Source organism: Pagrus pagrus, assembly GCF_965226575.1.
Source record: "Pagrus pagrus genome assembly, chromosome: 16".
NCBI classification, from domain to species: Eukaryota; Metazoa; Chordata; class Actinopteri; order Spariformes; family Sparidae; genus Pagrus; species Pagrus pagrus.
Window position 1 is genome coordinate 26,311,550 of NC_140200.1, and position 20,084 is coordinate 26,331,633.

The 20,084-nt window shown below is 40.0% G+C and overlaps 1 protein-coding gene across 1 annotated transcript in view; it reads right to left on the minus strand.

Moving 5' to 3' along the window:
- cdk19 (cyclin dependent kinase 19) overlaps positions 1-20,084 on the minus strand; it is a 71,886-nt gene that overhangs the window by 13,747 nt on the left and 38,055 nt on the right. The window contains exons 5-11 of the mRNA XM_084378291.1: positions 10,716-10,773; positions 7,886-8,017; positions 6,810-6,953; positions 6,024-6,093; positions 5,738-5,810; positions 3,426-3,523; positions 2,782-2,860 (exon numbers count right to left, since the gene is read on the minus strand). Coding sequence (XP_084234417.1) covers positions 2,782-2,860; positions 3,426-3,523; positions 5,738-5,810; positions 6,024-6,093; positions 6,810-6,953; positions 7,886-8,017; positions 10,716-10,773 — 654 coding nt within the window. The remainder of the gene's footprint in view (positions 1-2,781; positions 2,861-3,425; positions 3,524-5,737; positions 5,811-6,023; positions 6,094-6,809; positions 6,954-7,885; positions 8,018-10,715; positions 10,774-20,084) is intronic.

Below are 20,084 nucleotides of genomic sequence, written 5' to 3' on the forward strand. Positions count from 1 at the left end.
ATCAAATATGAACCACAGTCCTGTTTATTGCCTATTTCCCTCCTAAAATGTTTCCGAAACATATTTAAGTAACTGTTACGCTGTAATAGCATGTTGCTTGTTACCAGCTGAATGCTTACTGGTTCCTGTTTCAAAACGGACGCCGAGCCAAAACCAAGCACCACCCAACTGAACACGACTGACCCGCCTACTTCACCAATCAGCGGGGGTGTTTATTGGGCTGGTGCATTCTGGTTGTTGTAGGTGTTCTACGTTTTGAGCACAAGTGAACACCACAGCCCTTCTCTCTGTTTGCTCCGGTCATGTAGCGCCAATTTAAAACATGTTTGGCTCTTTCTACTGCAAAAACAGCCCTTCTGTCCAGTGGTGAAACACTTCTTTAAGCTGAGGTAACAGCTAAAGGAACAACGATGCAGCTCAATATACTTCAAGTATAAAAAGTAAAAGTACTCATTCTGCCCATCTGACTGACAAAATAAATTACATTATTATTCTAATTACATTTCAGCTAGTTTGAACACATTAATATACAGCATTCACATTCTTGCCTGTTTTCTGTATTATTTCACTATGTAATTGCATTTCTAATTATTTATTTATCTTTGCAAAATTGCACTAACTTCCACACCAATGTTACCTGACTATGGGCTGGATCTACTAAAGGTTTGCGTGTATTAAAACGTGTGCAAACTGCTTGCAAATGCAAAAAAATGTACAAACTGATTTACTAACAGTGTGCAAAAAGGGTTGCGTCTGTCAAAGGTGCAAAATAGCGCGTCTGCATTGAGTTAGTACGTTTGCAGCAATGAATATGCAACATGGGGCGTTTACACGCAATTGTGCGTGTTGTGGGTGGAGAAAATGTAAATATATTAATTTAGCACACGCAAAGTGATTTATCAAACCGGAAAGAAATTTTGCTCATAGAAACTGCTTCTATATTTAACATGTCTCAAAGGGAGGTGCAAACGGTTTGTATGCGTAATTGCGCACACATGTCTGCCGTTATTGTTGCAAGAAGGAGACGCCGAGAACGCATTTTTCACCCTCGTGTGAACATTTTTGGGATGAATGAGGAAACTCCTTGCAAGTTTACTATTATTGTTATTATTATTATTATTATTATATTTATATTATTATACAATTTTTCTTTTGTTCTTCTTCTGATGTCTTGGTATCTCCTTTTCACTTCATCCACTGTTCGCCTTTTTTTCCAACAGCATTAACTTTTTCACCGATTTTCTCCCACACTCGCTTCCTCTACCAACACTTCTAATTCCAAAGGGTCCAATTTCACTTTGCGCTTTCGCTCTCTCAAACTCGCCATGCTGAAAACCATGAAACACGCTAAACCCTCATTTAAATAGGTGTGTCTCCAACACGTTTGCACCTGTTGTCATTTACGCAATCACTCTTAGTAAATCGCCCGCAAACTGCGGTTCAACCCCACACCCACATTTCTAGATTGCCCACGCAGATTAGTACAAGCAATTTGGGATCTTAGTAGATCCGGCCCTATATTGTTTGATGTACTGTTGTTGTGTTATGTGTGTCTTGTAAGGTGTCCTTGAGTGCTTTGAAAGGCGCCTTTAAATAAAATGCATTATTATCATTATTATTATTATTATTATTTTTATGTGAGAAGTTAATGTCTCCTCGGTGGAACATTACAACTCCTCAACATCTGAAACACGACAAAGGGCCTCAAATAACAGAAAAGAGCTGTAGTGAGGTTCTGATCATTGGGGATAGACTTGGAAGTAGCTGGATATGCATTCTTCTGGACATGTCAGAGTACCAATATGACACTGACAGTCAGCTGATGAGGTCAGAAGACTCTCAGATCACAGCCGTACTACAGCTGAAACTGTTAGTTTATCAAAAATCTACAGAAAAAATAATCAGCAACTCTTTTGACAATCAGTTAAATCATTTTAGCACGATTGCCAAACATTCTCTAGCTGCAGTTTCTCCAGTGAGAGGATTTGTTTGATTTGTATCATCGCAAACTGTGAGTATTCTGACTGTTGATTAAAAAGGCTGTTTAGTTAAAGATTTAATAAGAGAGATTTTAGAGATTCAACTATCAATCAAAAAATAGTTGACACATTAATTGCTAGCTAATAGGCGTTTGTTGGAGCACAAATATCCAAAATTCCACTGTAGCTGCTAAGCTTAAAGTGTTAGAAAGCATCCTGCATGAGCTCGACTGCACATCGAGGGTGTAAAAAACAGCTTTTCAAATCAACTTGGGATGTCGGGCTTCCAAACACTTAGATTACGCTGGACAAGCTGTATGGAGCATATATGAAAGTATCAAGTATAAAAGTACAAGTAAAAGTAAAAACTGTGGGTCAACTGATTATTTTTTAGGAAGAAGATCTTATGTCAAGGAATGTTCTACTTTGTATAAAAGGAAAATTAAATAAAAAGTTAAAAAAGCAAAAAAAGCAAAAAATGGTTAGGTTAAAATAATCGATTCTTTTTGAAGGGTGGGCATTAACATCACATTAATCATGTGTTGGAGCTACAGAACACAGTTCACTTTACAGTTTCAACATGTCGTAGTAACATTTGAAACTGTCGGTCTTCAGCTAGAAGAGCTCATTTAATCCAGTAATGAAGCCTGAGTCTTCTCTGTGGTCTGGGTATAACTCACACACAGCTACAGTATGTGTCTGTGTTCTGACAGCTGTTATGCAATAACAAAATGAATTGGCCACTTGACAACATGTTTTTTCATACTGTGACTTGTTTTCAGCAGAGCTGGATGATAATTACCTTCTCTGTTTTCTCCTCTGGTTCATCTTCATTTAGAAACTCTCGTTTTGGATAGGGGATCTGACACCCAGCAAACACACTAGAGGCAAGCACAGACAATCAGTCATTTAGATGTTTCTGCATTAACAAACTGTGACACTCTTGATTCCACTATACCAAACCAAAACACAGGACAAACACAGGAAGCTAGGTTAAGAGCAAATCCCCTGCACTTAGAGGATCTAGGTGCTGTATCGTAGGCAACTGGACTTGTTTCATTTTCCTGAAGACCTTTCACCTCTCATCCAAGAGGCTTCTTCACTTCTAACTAACTACAGGGGAACTGCAGGCCAGCCCAGGTGTGAATGTTGATAAGCTCTGACTCTGAAACTCAGAGCTCACATGTGTCCTTAACAACTCTGTAAGGACACTCCCACACAGAGTTTAAAAGCCTGCAGCTCCTCCAGTTAGACAGAAGTGAAGAAGCCTCTTGGATGAGAGGTGAAACGTCTTCAACAGACTGAAACACGTCCAGTTGCCTACGATACAGCACTTAGAATTAGCATGAGCTGGATGACAGAGAACCTTCATCAACATGTACTTAGAGGAATAAATCACTGTGGCCTGTTTTTCTTTTGCTGAATCCAAAGTGTACTAAGGCTCACTCAGTGGTTGGTAAGGGGTCCTCTAGGAAGTAGGGGTCCTGCAGCGCCTGCTCCGATGTGATTCTTTTGGTGGGGTCCATGGTGAGGAGTTTCTGGAGCTGAAGGCAGAACAGGATAACACAGTGTTACAAGATAATGGTGTCATAGTTCAACATTGTTAAGTTTAAGTAAAAATACAGAAAACCTCAAATTTCAGTGGAGTCAGAAAGTATTGGGACATTATTGCATCACTCTGGCCCAACTCCATCACACTGGAACTCAAAAGGAAGTTTAAGAGTGTTCACACACACACTGAGAGAACAGTGTGGGACTGCTGGCCTGTGTTAGATCAACATCTAGGACCATTTTAGTTTCTAAACAACTTAGGTAGCTGGGGACATCTGAGAACAGCATAGAATGGCTCCATACAGCTCATCCGGCATAATCGAAACAAAGTCAAGTCTCCAGCTACTTCAGTAGTTCAGCAGAATGCTGCAACTCTGTTTTACTGTGAAGCTCAAGAAATGTTGTGTGGACTACGAGACTTCACCTGACTTTCATCAGCATGGAGGGAGGAGATGATGACTGAGTTTACGTTTGTGAGTGAACAGTTCCATTTAGTGGCAGATCAGAAGTGATCTAAAGGTGAGCTGACCTTACAACAACAACACAACGTCATACTGCTGGACTTTTTTATATGTGGCGGACCCTGCCACCTTTCTAGCTTCAAACCGTGTTTTGGTCTGAGTTTGTATTATTACCTCATTAATATTTCAAATATATCTGAGTTTTAATTTCTTCTCCAAAACTACATAGTGCCCCTTTGAGAGAATTTGTGGCATTCACAAAGCCCTTTTCTGACTTTAGAATTATAATGCCTGAATACATCTATAATACCATAAAGATAAGATACCAAAATCAACCATAATAAACCTTACAACTATAATAAAATTTTAGTTGTAAAATTGATTATTTTTCTCACCACATTATCATCGTCATCGCTTGTCAAATTACTGAGGGTCCTTTTTTAGATGTTTTAATATCATTTCTCAGCGCAGCAACATCTGCTGTTCATTAGTTATAAAGATTCTCAGGCTACACTCCCTCAGAGTCTTCCTGCAGGTTCCATCCTGTGCTGCAGTTAACAGTGTCACATCTCTGAATGCAGCCTGTCATATTCTCTCATTTATCTCCATCACTGTCACGTTCCCTTAAACGCTTCCCATATAAGTCAGGGACCAGTTAACTTTATCATTCTTCATGGTTCCCTCTACATGTCCATCATATTTTCTATTTATTTCAAAAATGCCACAAATGATACTGCTCAATGAACGATGTTTCTGTCTGCAGATTTCCAGCAGCGGGACTTGAAGCTTTGTGTCATTACATTCTTCTTTGTACCAGTTACCTTCTTTTCTCTATAAATGCTTGTGTGAACTACAAGAGGCACAGTTGAAGACTAGAGTTTATCTGATGAGGATGTTATCAGCCTCAAATTCAAGCTGACAGTCATCACTTCCTCTCAGGTCAAATGTGATGCAGTAGAGTAACACAAGAGAAAGTGTGTCACTGTCCTGATCCTGTAACATCCTGTTTGTCTTTGCATATTGTATTTCCTCTTTAATCCTTCCGTGTTAAAGCTTGCGTGTCCTGTTGTTTCACTTCCTGCCCCTGCATGTCTCCTGCCACCTCGATCATCAACACCTTCTTCTCAATGCTCGCCTGGTCCTGGAACCTGCCGGCCCTGTTGGATCTGTTTGCATTTCTCAGGTTGAGCTTTTTTGTATGACTACCTGGTTTTCCACTTCACCTCATGTCCTGTTTTTGTTCTCTGAGTCTCTGTGCTTCTGACTGCACTGCACATCACTCAGTTCATTAATAAACATTCAACACCAGCCAGTTGCATCATGTTTAAACAAACACAATAATGCCTTTATACAATGTTTTACTTATTGGCTCTTTATCTCTTTTTGAGATGATGGGAGCTTTTAGACTGGTGTTAAGTACAGGTCATATCTTAATCCAGTCATATTTAGGCTTGCTTACAATATTGATTGAAGTGTGTAAAACAACGTCCTGAAACTAAAAACAGTCATCAAGTCTGCCGGCCTGACATTTGGCTAAAACAGCTCAGTGTACAGTGTCTATATTGGCTAGTATTAGTTTAAGTCATCCTTTGTCATATAGACTCACCTGTCAGTCAAGGTTTCTGTTTGTTTTCTATATGGTTACCCTGTACGCTCTGACTCTTCCCTCCCACATACCTCAGGGTTGTTAGTCCAGTTTAACACAAACAAAAGGACAGTACAAGATTTAATAGTGTGTATACCTACCAACAGAAAGACTTTGCTGTCTGGTTTCACTTTATGCTTCTCCATGTATTTGATTAAACTGCTGTTTGCATACCTGTTAGACAAGAAAACACAAGAAGAGAAAAGTCACTCTGTGTTTCCTATGTAGTGTCTTGGTCTGTGAGTGTGTGATCAGGGTGTGTTGGTCTGTGGGTATGTGATCAGGGTGCGTTGGTCTGTGAGTGTGTGATCAGGGTGTGTTGGTCTGTGAGTGTGTGATCAGGGTGTGTTGGTCTGTGAGTGTGTGATCCGGGTCAGATCTACTCACGTTGTCCTCCTGAAGTCTTTCTGCAGTGTTGGGTACTCTGGCATCTTCCTGATGTCTTCCCAGTCCTTATCTGTGGAGAACGCACACAAGCAAGCAAACTGTTTCATAAACACACAACAACATATATACATACATACATACATATATACATATTGTTTTCTGTTTTGTTTTTTTTAATCAAGATTTTACAGAAAGACATATTTACAACCACAATCCCACAATATATCTGATGTTTTACCTCATCACTTCCATTGATTTTTGTAAACATAAGTTTATTCTGATGGCAGTTTCAGACAGTTATTGCTTTTATTAATGGAATCATACTCAATATAATTTACAAAAAAAGGTCACTTTGGCATTAAAGAGGTTTTTGGTCATTTTTATTGTCAAAAAAGCCAAATTATATTAACCATGATTCCATTTTGTAAAGCAAGAAAAGGGGAAAGCATCCAAAAGTGAATACTTATTATAGGCACTGTATTGTATTGTATGAAGGATATTAGACTCAGTGGGCTCGTGAACACTGTTGCCACTAAACACAGTTTTTTTGACTGCATTCTGGTTTTATTTACGTTTTACACAGCATCCCAACTTTTTTGGAATCTGAGTTGTAAAGACAGTCTTTTTAAATCCATTATGTCAACTACACTCAGAGAGGACAGTCAACCAAACCACATGACCACCAAAAGCTGAGCCTCCCTGCTCATCTCTAGAAAGATAATTCAGAGGGCTATCACAGGCTGCGCTGGCTGTGTGTAGTTGTAGTGGTGTGTAGTGTGTGCAGACCTGCAGGGAATCCCATGACACTGAATATCCTGTCCAGCTGGTCGTGATGGAAGGGGTTACTGGTCTTGATGTCTTCCTGGCGACAGTGAAAGATGGGCTCGGACGTTAACAGCTCTGCAAAGATGCAGCCAATCGCCCAAATATCTGGTGCATGTACACACACACACACACACAAACACACACACACACACACACACACACACACACACACACACACACACACACAGTTAGTCTAAGTGTTCTTGAGCTTGAAGCAATTAGTGCATTGTCTGGAATCCTGGAATAACTGACAGACAGACGCTCACACAGGATTTAGGACCAGTTTTCACCCTTCACTATTTCCCCCCCAGTTTCTATTAAACAGGTAGGTTGAGATTATTTTAAATAAAATTATTCATTGGAATTAGATTAGAAGTCAACTGACACGACATTTTGGGAAACATGCTTAATCGCTATTTGGTGGAGAGTTAGATAAAAAGATTAGTAATATGGTTCTTTTTTATACGGATAAAACAAACATTTCAATTCAGTGTGATCATCGGTCACCTTCAGGGGTGCTGGAAGCCAGATTCTGTTGCCTTTGGACTGAGCCAGGTTAGTTGTTTCCCCCTGTTTCCAAGATAACAGACTATGACCAGGGGAGTTTTTCTATCTGATTGTCTGTCTCTTTCACACCTCAAACATATTTAGATAGAATAACAAACAGAGTGGAGACCTGAGACACTCAGGAGGTGCTGTGAGTATGAGCCAATATGACTTCATGTTCCTGGAATGGTAAGTATAAACATGTAGGCACACCCGCTTCAGACCAGATCACATGGACTTACAGCTGTCAGCCAGCACCGTGCATTCCTGTTCACCACAGGGAGAGACCTCAGGGGACAGACTCGGAGACTGACTGTGCTGTTAAAACGAAAAGTACTCATCTGAACAAACCTGATTTTGAGTCGAGCAGCAAACAGGGATCAAAGTCCTGAGTTAGTGCAGAGACACACACACACACGCACACACACACACCCACACCCACACACCCACACACCTGAAGGTGTGCCGTGTACATGTGACCCCAGACTCACCGATAGCTTTGGTGTAGTGCCGGGCCCCCAGCAGCAGCTCAGGGGCCCTGTACCAGAATGTCACCACCACGGGGTCAAGGTCCGCCAGCGGCTTGAGGGGAGAGTTAAAGAGTCGGGCGAAACCCATGTCAGCTACAGGAAGTGTGGGGAGAAGGCAGAGGACAAACAAAGACGTTATCAGAGAGAGGAGTGCAGGATGACCTTAAGCCCAGGGCTGCTGCCATGGCCACACATAGCTCATCGGGCACTGAAAAAGACTCACAACAAAGTTTCTTCTGTTGTCTGTCAGGCTTCAGGGCTGAATAATTTCACTTGATCTGCCCAAGGTAATATTTCATGTAAAAACACATCTGTCCTAGCTTAACTCAACAGAACAGAGAAACAGAGAAACATATTTATTGACCTAATAATCACACATCCTCTGAAGGCCCAAGTTAAAAATAGTAGTTCTTTAAAAAATTGTAAAGAATAAGACATATTATACATGCAGTATATTCACTCCTATTTCCAATAATAGTGAACTGTGAAGGTGCTGCAGGTGGGCCACCACAGGTTACAATAAATAAAAAGATAAACATTTACATTGTAAAAAAGTAATAAGAGTAAACGAGAGTTAAATTACATGTTAAACTTGATTTATTAGTCTGTTTCTTGTTGATATGTGTACAACCTGCACAGCTTGGTGACATTACAAGAACACAGGCTGACCAGGAGGGCAGCATTACCTGACTGTGGAGCAGACTTTGACAAAACATCAGAAAGTATCTTATATTGTGTCACTGACACATTGTTGCATGTATGTGGATGGAATATTCATCTAGGCTGCATTGCTTCAGGCCAACATTGACGGAAATACACATCTTGGCATAACAAATAGTTCTTGTTGAAACGCTGAAGCCTCTGGCCAACATGTCTTCCTGTTGCTCAGTAAACAGAAGCTGTCAATCAGGAGGTCTGTGTGGGTGTGACCGTGTTTAAAGTTACCAATCATCAGAAGGCTGGTGCCTCCCTTGGTTTCCACCCCCAAACTGTCATAGTCATGTTGCTTCGGTGAGCAGTACTCGTGCACTGTTTGCCCTGCAGCGCTCACAGGGCAGAACCTCGCTCACATGTGGCAGCTGCTTTGTGCTCTCACTGCTCAGCTCTGGACTCAGGCACCGTCCCTCCACTCTCCCTATGTTTTGTTTCTTGCTGCCTGTACAACTCTCGGTTGTTAAATGTGTTCATGAGGATTTATATTGTGTGGCAGTTCATATATGTACGATCGTGAGAGTGTTTGTGTGCGTGTCCGTGACCTGTCACTCTCATGTTTACAGTTTCAGACTAAAATCTCTCTTCACAGCATCCCCTGACCGTCCAGCTGCCAAAATCAAGACGAGCAAAGAGAGGAGATGATAAAAATGTTGATTCAATTGTCTGAGTGGGTTTATGTTCACCTAGACTCAGAGCCATCAGAAGCATTGAGTGATGCACTTTTGTTGCTGTGGGTTTCTCCTCAGGTTATATACAGGTTGTCCCACCTTGTTTGTTGCTCAGCTTGTTAGGGTTGTCAGGGCTGTATGCAGCCTGAAGGAAATACCTACAGACACTATTTGAAGCTGAAAAAGTACTTCCACCTGCTCCATGTGTTCTTCCACAGAAAAGTTTATGCAGGAGCTGTATGGAGACATTTCATTTTTGTACATTTTAAAACAAGTTCCAGTCTACTATAGTTGTTCAGGAGAATGCTACAATTGACTTTTGCTGTGAAGCTCCAGAAATGTTTTATGGACCATGAAACTTCACTCTACTTGACTGGTTTTCATTTCTAAGTGAACTTTTCCATTGAATAAGAGTATTGCATTAATAAGACAGCAGAATACATAGACTTTCTATTCTTTCTATTTAAAATACTTGGCCATGCTACCATTAATATATAAAAGCCTGAATACCAATTTCATTGTTATTTTTTAAATCACTCGATAGATATAATTTAACCTACCTAACTAACTTTAAGTAAAATACAGGTTTAATAATATTCTTATTCTTGTATTAAATACATATGTTTATCTAATCTACTCTTAAACAACTTCAGAGACCTCTTGAGATGGAAGCTTCAATAAAACAGCAGTTTTGGTAATAAGAAATAAATAAGTTATCCTTATGTTTGTGATTTCTTTAACTTTCTTTAAAGTCTTGAATTGAGTCAACACTTTTGATTTATCTTTGGCCTTATGTTTTAGAATGTGCCCCTCTCTACCAGAAACAGCTCGAAACTCCAACATAAAATAAAGCATGAAACAGGGTGCTGTATTAACAAAACTCATGAACTCATATGAAGTTTCCTTTGTGAACAGTGAACAGTCACATCTGTTTGGCTGGTGAATGTGAGCGTCCATATCTAATCTAATAAGCTCCATATAACAATAAAGATATAAAACAATAAACAACCTCAGCAGTTGTGTTGTTTAATGCAGTGCTGGTTACTGAGTTAAACATCTCTGACGGCTCTGTGCAGTAAATATTCATCAGCACCAGTTACACTGTAAAAGATCTAGTTGCATTGAAACAATAACCTAGTAGTATTTCTGTGCGCACATGGTTTAAAAATAGACTCCAGCATTGCAGCACCTCCCCTCAACAGTCCTCTGGCCAGCTGGCTTATGTAAGAGCACCAATCTGAGCTCCCTGTCAGCCTCTCAGAGGGAAGGTTAAACGCTGCAGCTACTGGTCACTCACACAAGTCAACGGCCTCATTGAACCATCATCATGACGATGGCAGGATCTATCATTTGGATCAATTACAAATCAGTCAAGTAGTTTACAGAAATATTCTTTGAATCCACCTTACCGATTTTAACTCTTCCTCGTTCAGGACCTTCCCCCATCACCAGGATGTTAGCTGGTTTCTGAAGGAGACAGAGAAACACATGATATACAAACCATTCAGTGCTCACTTTCATTTGTCTACCAGTCACCAGCCACGACAATACTTTTACAATACACACAATGTTATCAGTGATTCTGTTCTCCAAATGAACAAATTGCACATTTCAAACACATGTTCAGTGGCCTGTACTGGCTGCCCTGTTGGTTATTGAACCACACAACCACATGAGCATGTCAGTCAGCCATTTTGTGAGAGTGCACTTAAAACTCTCTGTGAAAGCTCACACAGGAATGGGGTCAAACATACTCAGGCACCTGGCCACATACATCTGCTTTTGGGTGAGGAACAAATCTAAGCTTGTGAGAGTAAAAACTGAGTTAGTGTTCTGGGAGGGCAACTTGCACGCAGCAGAACAAGCTACAAAACAGGATTGGCATTTTTTTACCTTATAAAGTAGTTTGAGAGAATGTGGTAGAAGTCAATTGCTTATTTACACATCAGCAGACACACAAAAAAAGCATTGAGGGACTTTCTTATGGTCACCTAACAAATATAGACCCACTCTCTATTTAACTTCATCGAACTCCTTCAAACTAGTCGCCAGTGTTTTGTGCTCGGCACAGTGACAAATAAGAGCATTTACACATAGTACTGTGATCCACATGTATTAGGTACACCAATTATTAGACCTAGTCGACTATCAGGGCCCATATTCAGCATTTTCAGATTATCGGTATCGGTAAAAAACTAATTTAAATATGTGCTACTTTGGCTCTGATACAACTTCCTCTCACACAATGTCCCGCCCACAACACTATCTGATTGGTTACACATCACAGTTAACAGCCTATAAACACTGAATAATCAGAAACTGCTCACTAAATGTATCAAATAAATGTAGAGGAGAGGAAGAATAAAGTAGCAGAAAATGGAAATACTTATGTAAAGTACCTCAAAATTGTACTTGAGAACAGTACCTGAGCAAACTGAACTTTATATCATTGCTGGCTGTTCAAAATTCTAACACAAAGATGTTCATTTAACTGCAAATGAATATCCGTCCCAAATATCAGTTTTCAGTCTCCTTGACTTATACTAATCGGTAGAGGCCATGAAAAAATCCTATCGGTCGACCCCTAATGTGTATTTAAAAAAAATGTATTAAGAAAGCTTTAAAACTGAATGTATTCATGTTTTGGCCATTTGGAGGCAGTGTAACAAGCTGCAAACACAACCCTGATGACTGGGACTGTTTTAGACTGTGAACTGTGTTGTAGGCATCCACAATCTACTACTCATGCAAATCACAGAGATTACAGTCTCTGACGTTTCCCTGCTTCTGTTTCCAAACTTCATATAACCTCAGTGACCAGCTGATCTGTGCTACGTAGAAATATAATGATGTAGCCAGCCAATGAGATGGCTCTGCTGATTGGAAGAATTACTCCACGTGGCTCTTCCCTTGGTGATGGATGGTAAATAATGCAATGTGAGTTATAATTATATAGATCATGATATTACATTTTGGCCAGATTGCCGACCCCTGACTGATATATTGGCACCGTAGAAAGGAGCTTTTGCAAACACGTTGCAAACACTTGAATGTTGACACATTTAGCTAACATGACACAACATTAGCATTCACTTGGTGTTGTGCTTCTGGACACTTGACGAATGTAAAACATTATTGACCTGTGTTTCTGTTTGCTTTTTACCAACTCCTGAGGGAGATGTTTGTCTCTTTAGCCATTAAATGCTTCACAATGTTCATCAGATTGTCTCTGACTTTGTCTGTCTGCTGCTAGGTTCTAGTCAGGGAGCAAATAGTGGGTTTATCAGAATTACTCTTACTGAAAACAGCTGTCTGCTGTGGCTAAATCAGGATAAGAGCATTGAACCATAAAGTAGCTGCTGGCTGTGAAACCGAAACAATGAGCTGAAAGATGCTAAAATACTATGTGGAGCTGAGGGAACCTGAAGAGTTTGTGAAAATTCTCTTTGTGTTTGTCATTAAGTGTGACCCCTTCACACGACACAGTCATTGGATCCATGTTCATAGATATTAGTGCAGCTTTAAAGCTACATTCATTCATTTTGTCAGTGCACAACAACATTGACATATTATTGCCTTGTTAAATAGTTTTTGCATAGTTTTTGTCATAGTCACCGACTAATGTAAATCTAATATTTACTTTTACTTTTAGCCCTGGGTTGCTGTCCACCAACTCCTCAGGGACATATCCTGCTCTTTAGCTGCCTAAATTCTTCACTATGTTCACTAGCTAGTTCACTAACTTTGTCTGTCTGCTGTCAGGTGCTAGGCAGGCAGCACATGTTGGGTTTATCAGAGCATTTTGTCTGACAGCTGCCTGCTGCTCCTGGCAATTAGGTTGAATTTATTGGCCTTAAAACAATGTGCTAAAAGAGGCTTAAACACTCTGAACAGACACTGAGAGGAACTGATCAATTGGATGATCATTTTTTAGTGGGTTCTCCACTTAGTGCATCAGGTTTCATATTACAAATAAACATTTGATCCATTGCCACCATACAATGGATCAATCATGGATCATCCAACATAAAATATTAATTAGTGCAGCTTTAACACTGCAGAATGTCTTTATTAGGATTTTTTATTGGGAAAAAAGTGACCAGCATGAAGAAGTCTGTATCACACAACATATCATCAAGTACTGTGATGTTATTCACTGATCGGCCCGGGGGGATCAAACAAACAGGCAGATCGCTGCACATTTAATCACAAGGCCCGTGTTTCTGAACTTTACAGTCGTCCTCTCATGCAGCAGGATGCAGAATCTGCTTGTCGTCAAACAGTCTGTCTGTACTCCCTGGGTGTCTGCGCGAATGTAAACCCTCTGGCACGGCTGACTCAGATCTGCCTGGCAAACACATCTTGTTGCTATAGAAACAGCACTAATAATGAGGTCTATTATTCACGCCCACAACACGACACGCCACGATCGGCAAACACAAAGACAAACGTCTCTTAAAAGGCCAGAGGAGTTGAGGCTCAACAGCTCCTCTTTCAAATTCTAAACAGGCCTCGCTGAATTAATATGCCCATCCTGAACACATTCATTTGAGTTAGTTATTAGCTCTCCTTGTCCACTAAAAGATCTGAGTGTCAGTGCCTCTTCAAAACGCAAAATGAGCATGCAACATGTGAGGAAAGGAAGGTAATGTTTCTAATTAAAAACAAAGATATACTGTGAGTGGGGCTGGTGAGGTGAAGACACATCTGAACGTAGTGGAGTACAGTGATATTGAACATGGCCAAATATTGCTGTTGTTATGGTGAAATACAGATATGAACTAGTGTGTTTCTGAAATATGCACCAGATTGTTTTTTCACACCCCAAAAATTTGAACCCTCTCTTGAATTCATCCAGTAAAATCAATCAGTTACAGTTGGTTAGTTTCATAAATGGATCAGGAGCCGAGGGAAAATATACAGTCTCAATCCCACTGAGGACCGCTAAACTCAGTCCTTAGGGACACGGCCCCCTTCTAAAAAAACATCTACATCTTTGTGTCAAAATCTAGGCCAGTTCAGGAGCCTGAGGCAAACTTATACAACAGGCTGTCCTGAAGCCAAAAGGTCACAGCCGACAGAACCATTTAAAACCACTAGTTTAGTTCAAGTACCAACATAATGAGCCCCTACCTGTGCACTATTAAAGGATAAGTTCACCCAAAAATGAAAATTCAGTCCATATATACTCAACCCTATGCTGATAAAGAGTTGGGTGAAGTTTCATGGTCCACAAAACATTTCTGGAGCTTCACAGCAAAAGTCAATTGTAGCATTCTCCTTAACAGCTGTAGTAGACTGGAACTTGTTTTAACATGTAAAAATATCCAAAATCTTCCCTGTAGCTGAGCTAGAAGAGAAAATATAAGGTTGTAAATAACACATTGAATTTAATAAAACTTCTAACATGATTTCTTTTAAGAAAATCCATGACATGAACTGGCAACAATTCTGAAATCTGGGTGAGTAGGTGTGGATTGACTCTATTATTATTTTGTTTTATTTCATTTGTATGGATACAGTTTTATGTCAACTAAAATGACTGTCTCATGACTGTCTGTTTTCACCAGATGTCTTTTTGTGAATGTGCTCCTTAGACTTGACTAGAACACTATCTAGTTGCATGTCTACGTATCCTTGAGCAAGATACTGAACCCAACATTTCTCCTGACTAGCAGGTCAGCACCTTGCATGGCAGCCTCTGCCATCAGGGTATGAATGTGTGTGTGAATGGGTGAATGTGACGGTCAGTAGACTGGGAAAATGCTATAGAAATGCAGGTCCATTAACCATTTACAATCCTATGATGGTACGCCAAATCAGGGATTGACCTTTATGTTTTTTCAGGGCCAATAACAATAATAATTTATCAAGAAGACCGATAACTGATATTTGGAACTGATATACATTTGCAGCAAAAATATAAATCACATTGTCAAAATTCAGAATAACCCATGATGGAAGGAAACTAACTACAATTTTTTCAAGTACTGTAATTTGGTAAAATTTGGAGGTACCTAAGTAGAGCTGTTGCTGTTAGTGCTGTTAGCGTTGTTGTCGTTTTAGCTAGCTTCCTGTCAGTTTTGCATTTAGCACCCCCCTCCCTCCTCTCTATGTCACCACATGAGTGTGCAGCAGTAACAGCCAGACAAACAGGAAGATCCTGCTCTGGTGGTCACAGCCTCTTTATGGAGTTCTCTGTCCTGATTGGATAAAGTTGTCAAGGATACCATAAAATGTCTTTTGTCTCTTACTGAATGAGCAGGGGGAGGAAAACATGGGTTACTGACCAAACACTCTGTGTTACTCTGTAGCAGTGATTACTGTTGGAATATACAGCTATTTAACACTAAGAATACATCACTTACAGCAGCTTTAAGATACATGGAGTATTCATATTCTGCTGCTTTATACTTTAGTTACTAGTTACTTTGCAGATTCAGATTACTCAGGGTTGATAGGCTGTTACTTGTGACGTGTCATCACTCAGATAGTGTTGTAGGTGGGACATTGAGTGAGACTACAGAGTGGTGACTGCAGACAAAGTTGCCCATTTGTATCTGAATTTAATCTGACTCAAAAAAACAACAAAACATAATTGGAACAATGCTGAACACGCCCTGATAAACCACGAGGCCAATAATCAGTCTATACCTACTCCAAATACTTTTCTACTTATAAATATTTGAAGTTTGGCCCTCGGTGCTAAAGAGTATTGAGTTGAAATTTGTCCTGATAAGACACCCGGAGGATAATTTGCAACATGAATGAATTTAAAACTGTTGCAGAATGTTTACAATAATCAAATTAATAACAATAAATCTTTTATTGTAATTTGACCAAAACAAAGAATCTTCACTAGTTTTCACTTTGTTGCAACCACATGTTTATTCTGTGTAGGGTTAATGTAGTTCTGTCACATCTAGATGTTCTATAGTCCTGCATAAAAAAAACATCAAGCGCCACAGATCTTATGAAATAAAAACCCACTTTAAGATATTTTGTCTGTATATTTTTAAGAAGGATTATTTTAATTTCTTTAAAACTTTTTGATGGTGAAAGTGTTGATATTCTTTGCACGTGTTTAAAAAAACAAAACAAATCAAAGATGTTATATTAGTTCATCATTTAATAACCGGTTTTTCTTATTTTTTCTACTTCAACAATAAATGTAATATTAGATTCAGTGGTTTTATTTCATGGGCAGATATTAACACTGTGTTGACTTCAAGGTTTTCTATCTTCTATCTAAATTTTTTTCTAAGAAAATCCAGTGACACCCCCCAACAACAGCAGCAGCAGCAGCAGCAGCAGCAGCAGCAGCATCTGTGCAGCACTGCTGCAGTGAAATTGCAGCCAGTAACACTGTACATACAGTGCATATAGGTTGGTCTGGATTTACCGCAGCAGCCTTCAGTAATGCTCCCCCTCCCGGCAGAGACTGTTGGTACAGTCCTCCACTGAGTGAGATGCCTTTTGCTTTGGCCTGCAGAGCTGCTAAGTCAGCATCTTGACTCAGCTAACCATGCAGGATGGTGGGCTTGGTACTAGCTGCAGGCTGTTACATAACGCTTGTAGGGGCGTGGGGGGTGGGTGGGCCATGGAGAAGGGAGTGGAGGAGTGGCAGGACAAGTGGGGGATGGGAGCTATGCTATGGTGCAATGCAAAGCACATGCCTCATACCTATGGTGCAGCGCATGCTACACACCAGCACAAACACACAGTTATGTAAGGGCAGAAGTACTGGAGCCATAAGGATAGGAGCATCCTCCCCCACAGCTAAACAGACCACAGCACACTACATGTCAGTATGGTGCTCATGGTAAGACTTACAGCTTTCATTTAATCTCCGAAAGCAGTAAGAGGCATTGAATAGATTTTCCATAAACCATCAACATGCTCACTACGAACTGTATTTTGGTTTAATGCTCACGCCCACAGAGGGAAGTGACAAAGAGCCAAGCACCTGCACAAAGATGATAATCTGACCAACAACAAGAACCAAAAACAGGCAGTTGTAGAGGGGAGGATTGAGGCCACAATGGCAGGAAGTCCTGGCAATGAGACAGCAAAATAACAGCACTAACTGCAATACATCAGTGCAGAGTCACAATGGAGCGTTCCATCGGCTGTAATGAAAATAGTTATAAAGGGGCGGAAGTGTTGGTGCACAGATAAGACTGGTGTGACCTTCAGGGAGCAAAACAACCACACTGCTCCTGTGGGAGAATTCAGGTTGCTGTAAAGAGGCTTCCTTCTTATTACTGTGGCACTTCTTCCTCTGCTTAACACCCTTTACACAAGTTTACCAAAAGCCTATTTTATAAAATGTTGTCTTTTTCCTTTAAATGTGTAAAAAAAAGAAAAGGAAAAAATACTTTTAAGACCTAATTATTGAATACAATCTAATATGTTTTTCATGGATAAGGGACAATGAGGTCTACAGTTAATCACTCATATTGTTTCTGGTTTTAGAAATTAAAAATGTGCACTAAAACATCTGGGTGTGACCATAAGAGAGACCATTTAAATAGAGTGAAGACTGAGAGGGGTAACATGGTAAAATACAATCTGTAGAACGAGCCTACAATCACACTGTTAGTGTAAATTCAGCAATTAGTCAATTGACAAAAAATACATTCAGCTTCATACTTTGATACTTTGATAGTTGAATACTTGTTCATTTAATTCAGATTTAAAACAGAATGACTCACTGAAGTCTCACTTTTTCTCATATGGGGACATTTTCATGTCCTCTTGTTAAATGAATCTGTTGGGACTTCATGCTGTTGGTTTGACAAAACAAGCTACTTAGCATCGTAAACTTGGGCTCTAGAAAGTAGCGAAGTGCATTTTTCATTATCCACATAAAAATAAGATGATCATTGCATGTAATATAGGTACCTTAAACAGATAAAGCTGGTTGAACCTACTTCAGTAAACAGTAAATGGAAACCCATCACAGTCAGTATAACCAGTGCTAAACAGTGTTCAGGCACCAGTTAGACACCTATTACATTACTTGACAACCATCCTTTTGCTTGCTTTGCTTTTTCTTTATAGAAATAAAAAAACATTTAATTCATTATCAGGCATCAGTGCCTACTGACACTGTCTTTTAAATTTGACAAGGAGCCTTGATAAAGACACAACATTACAAGCGGTATGGACTTAACCTTACCGTCACCTCCCAACACGTCTGTGAAAGTCAGCTCAGTTTTTGGGGTCAGTGTGTAAAATACTAAGTGTGTCATCAACACAATGGACGCTACATTTATAAAGTGAAAGCTGTTCCATACAGCAGCAGCAAAGTCAATAACATTGGCAATAGTCAGATTTCTACAGCACCTTGAAAAGACGGAAAGAAGGCAGCTACAGGGAGCCCAGCATCGGCCAGCAGTTGTGGGGTGAGTGCAGACATAAGTATTCTGTTGTTAGATACATAACCATGAAGGGGTTACCTGGTGCTAATTTATCTAAACCAAGGCTAACATGACTAGCTAGCCTTTACACGGAGCTAACATTATAACCAGTGTGTACTTGTGTGCACGTGTACTGATAGCGATACTTAAGAAGTCCTCTGTGAACATCAGGTTACATTGTTGGGTCAGTTTGATTTGAATTGTCAGGGCTTTTAGTCCAGCTGTTTTTTTTTACTTGCTATAAGTCCCCATCTACTTTCCATCAGCATAGGGGTGAGTAGATGATGATTGTTGGTGAACTTATCCTTTTACAATCCTTCTAAGCATTCATTTTGTTTGAAGAAAGGAGAAGAGCAAAGTGCTACAGATATTGAGCATCTGTGAAAAATACCTTTTTGTTTTGGAAAATGTTTGATCTGTAACACTTTCACAAGTTTATTAACAGGTGATTAACTCCTGTTACAGAACAAATTGTTCTAATATATATATTGTTACACAGCTTCCTCAAAAATAGCACGAGTCTCTGTAGCCCATGAAGAATTGTGCAACTCACCTCACTGAGAAACCTTCCTATTGACCCTTTTTTCTGACATATCAAGCAAATGATTCCACAATCTTATCATTTCATATTTTCAGCTTATACATAGCACATTTTTATTCAACACACTGTCATCTCAGCTCAACAACAGCTCTTCTTGGCGCAGTACACAGCGACTGCAGTGGAATCAAAAAAGCTTAAAGCCTGCAGAGATGTCCTGTGGTTGTTCCGAATCACCAGAGAGAGCCTGAGTGTCATATACAGAGCACGCTCCCTGATCCCTGCAGGTTTACATAATGTGATGTCCAGCCACCACATGACCACAGAGGATTGCCGGGGATTACATAAGAGTGGACGACTGTATTCAAAGTAGATAGAGCCCTATGGATAGATGGAAGCCTGAACTGTGTGACTGCTCTGCCCTCTGACTTCTGAACCCAACTTATCCACTAAGAGGTGTATATGGAGAAATCAACCAACAGCTTAGCTACATCTCAGTCAGACTGTATAATCTCAGTCATTCACTCTCTCATGAGCACCATCTGAAAATAGCCTTCCTCCGGATTGTCTGACGTCAAAGCAGTGATGGTGGTAATCAAATTAAAGTTTTGCCACATAATCTGATGTGTTTGATTAATGAGACTTCTTTCTCCACGAGCAAAGGCACAAACGTTCTTTGTGAGGCAGTGACAGATGCAGGGAGAGATAAGAGCCACACATACAGATGGGCCGTGGGTGTTTACAGTACACAGTCAGATATGAAGATTGTTCCAATTTTTCATTAATCTCACATGTGACAGAACTTTCTAAGAAGCTGC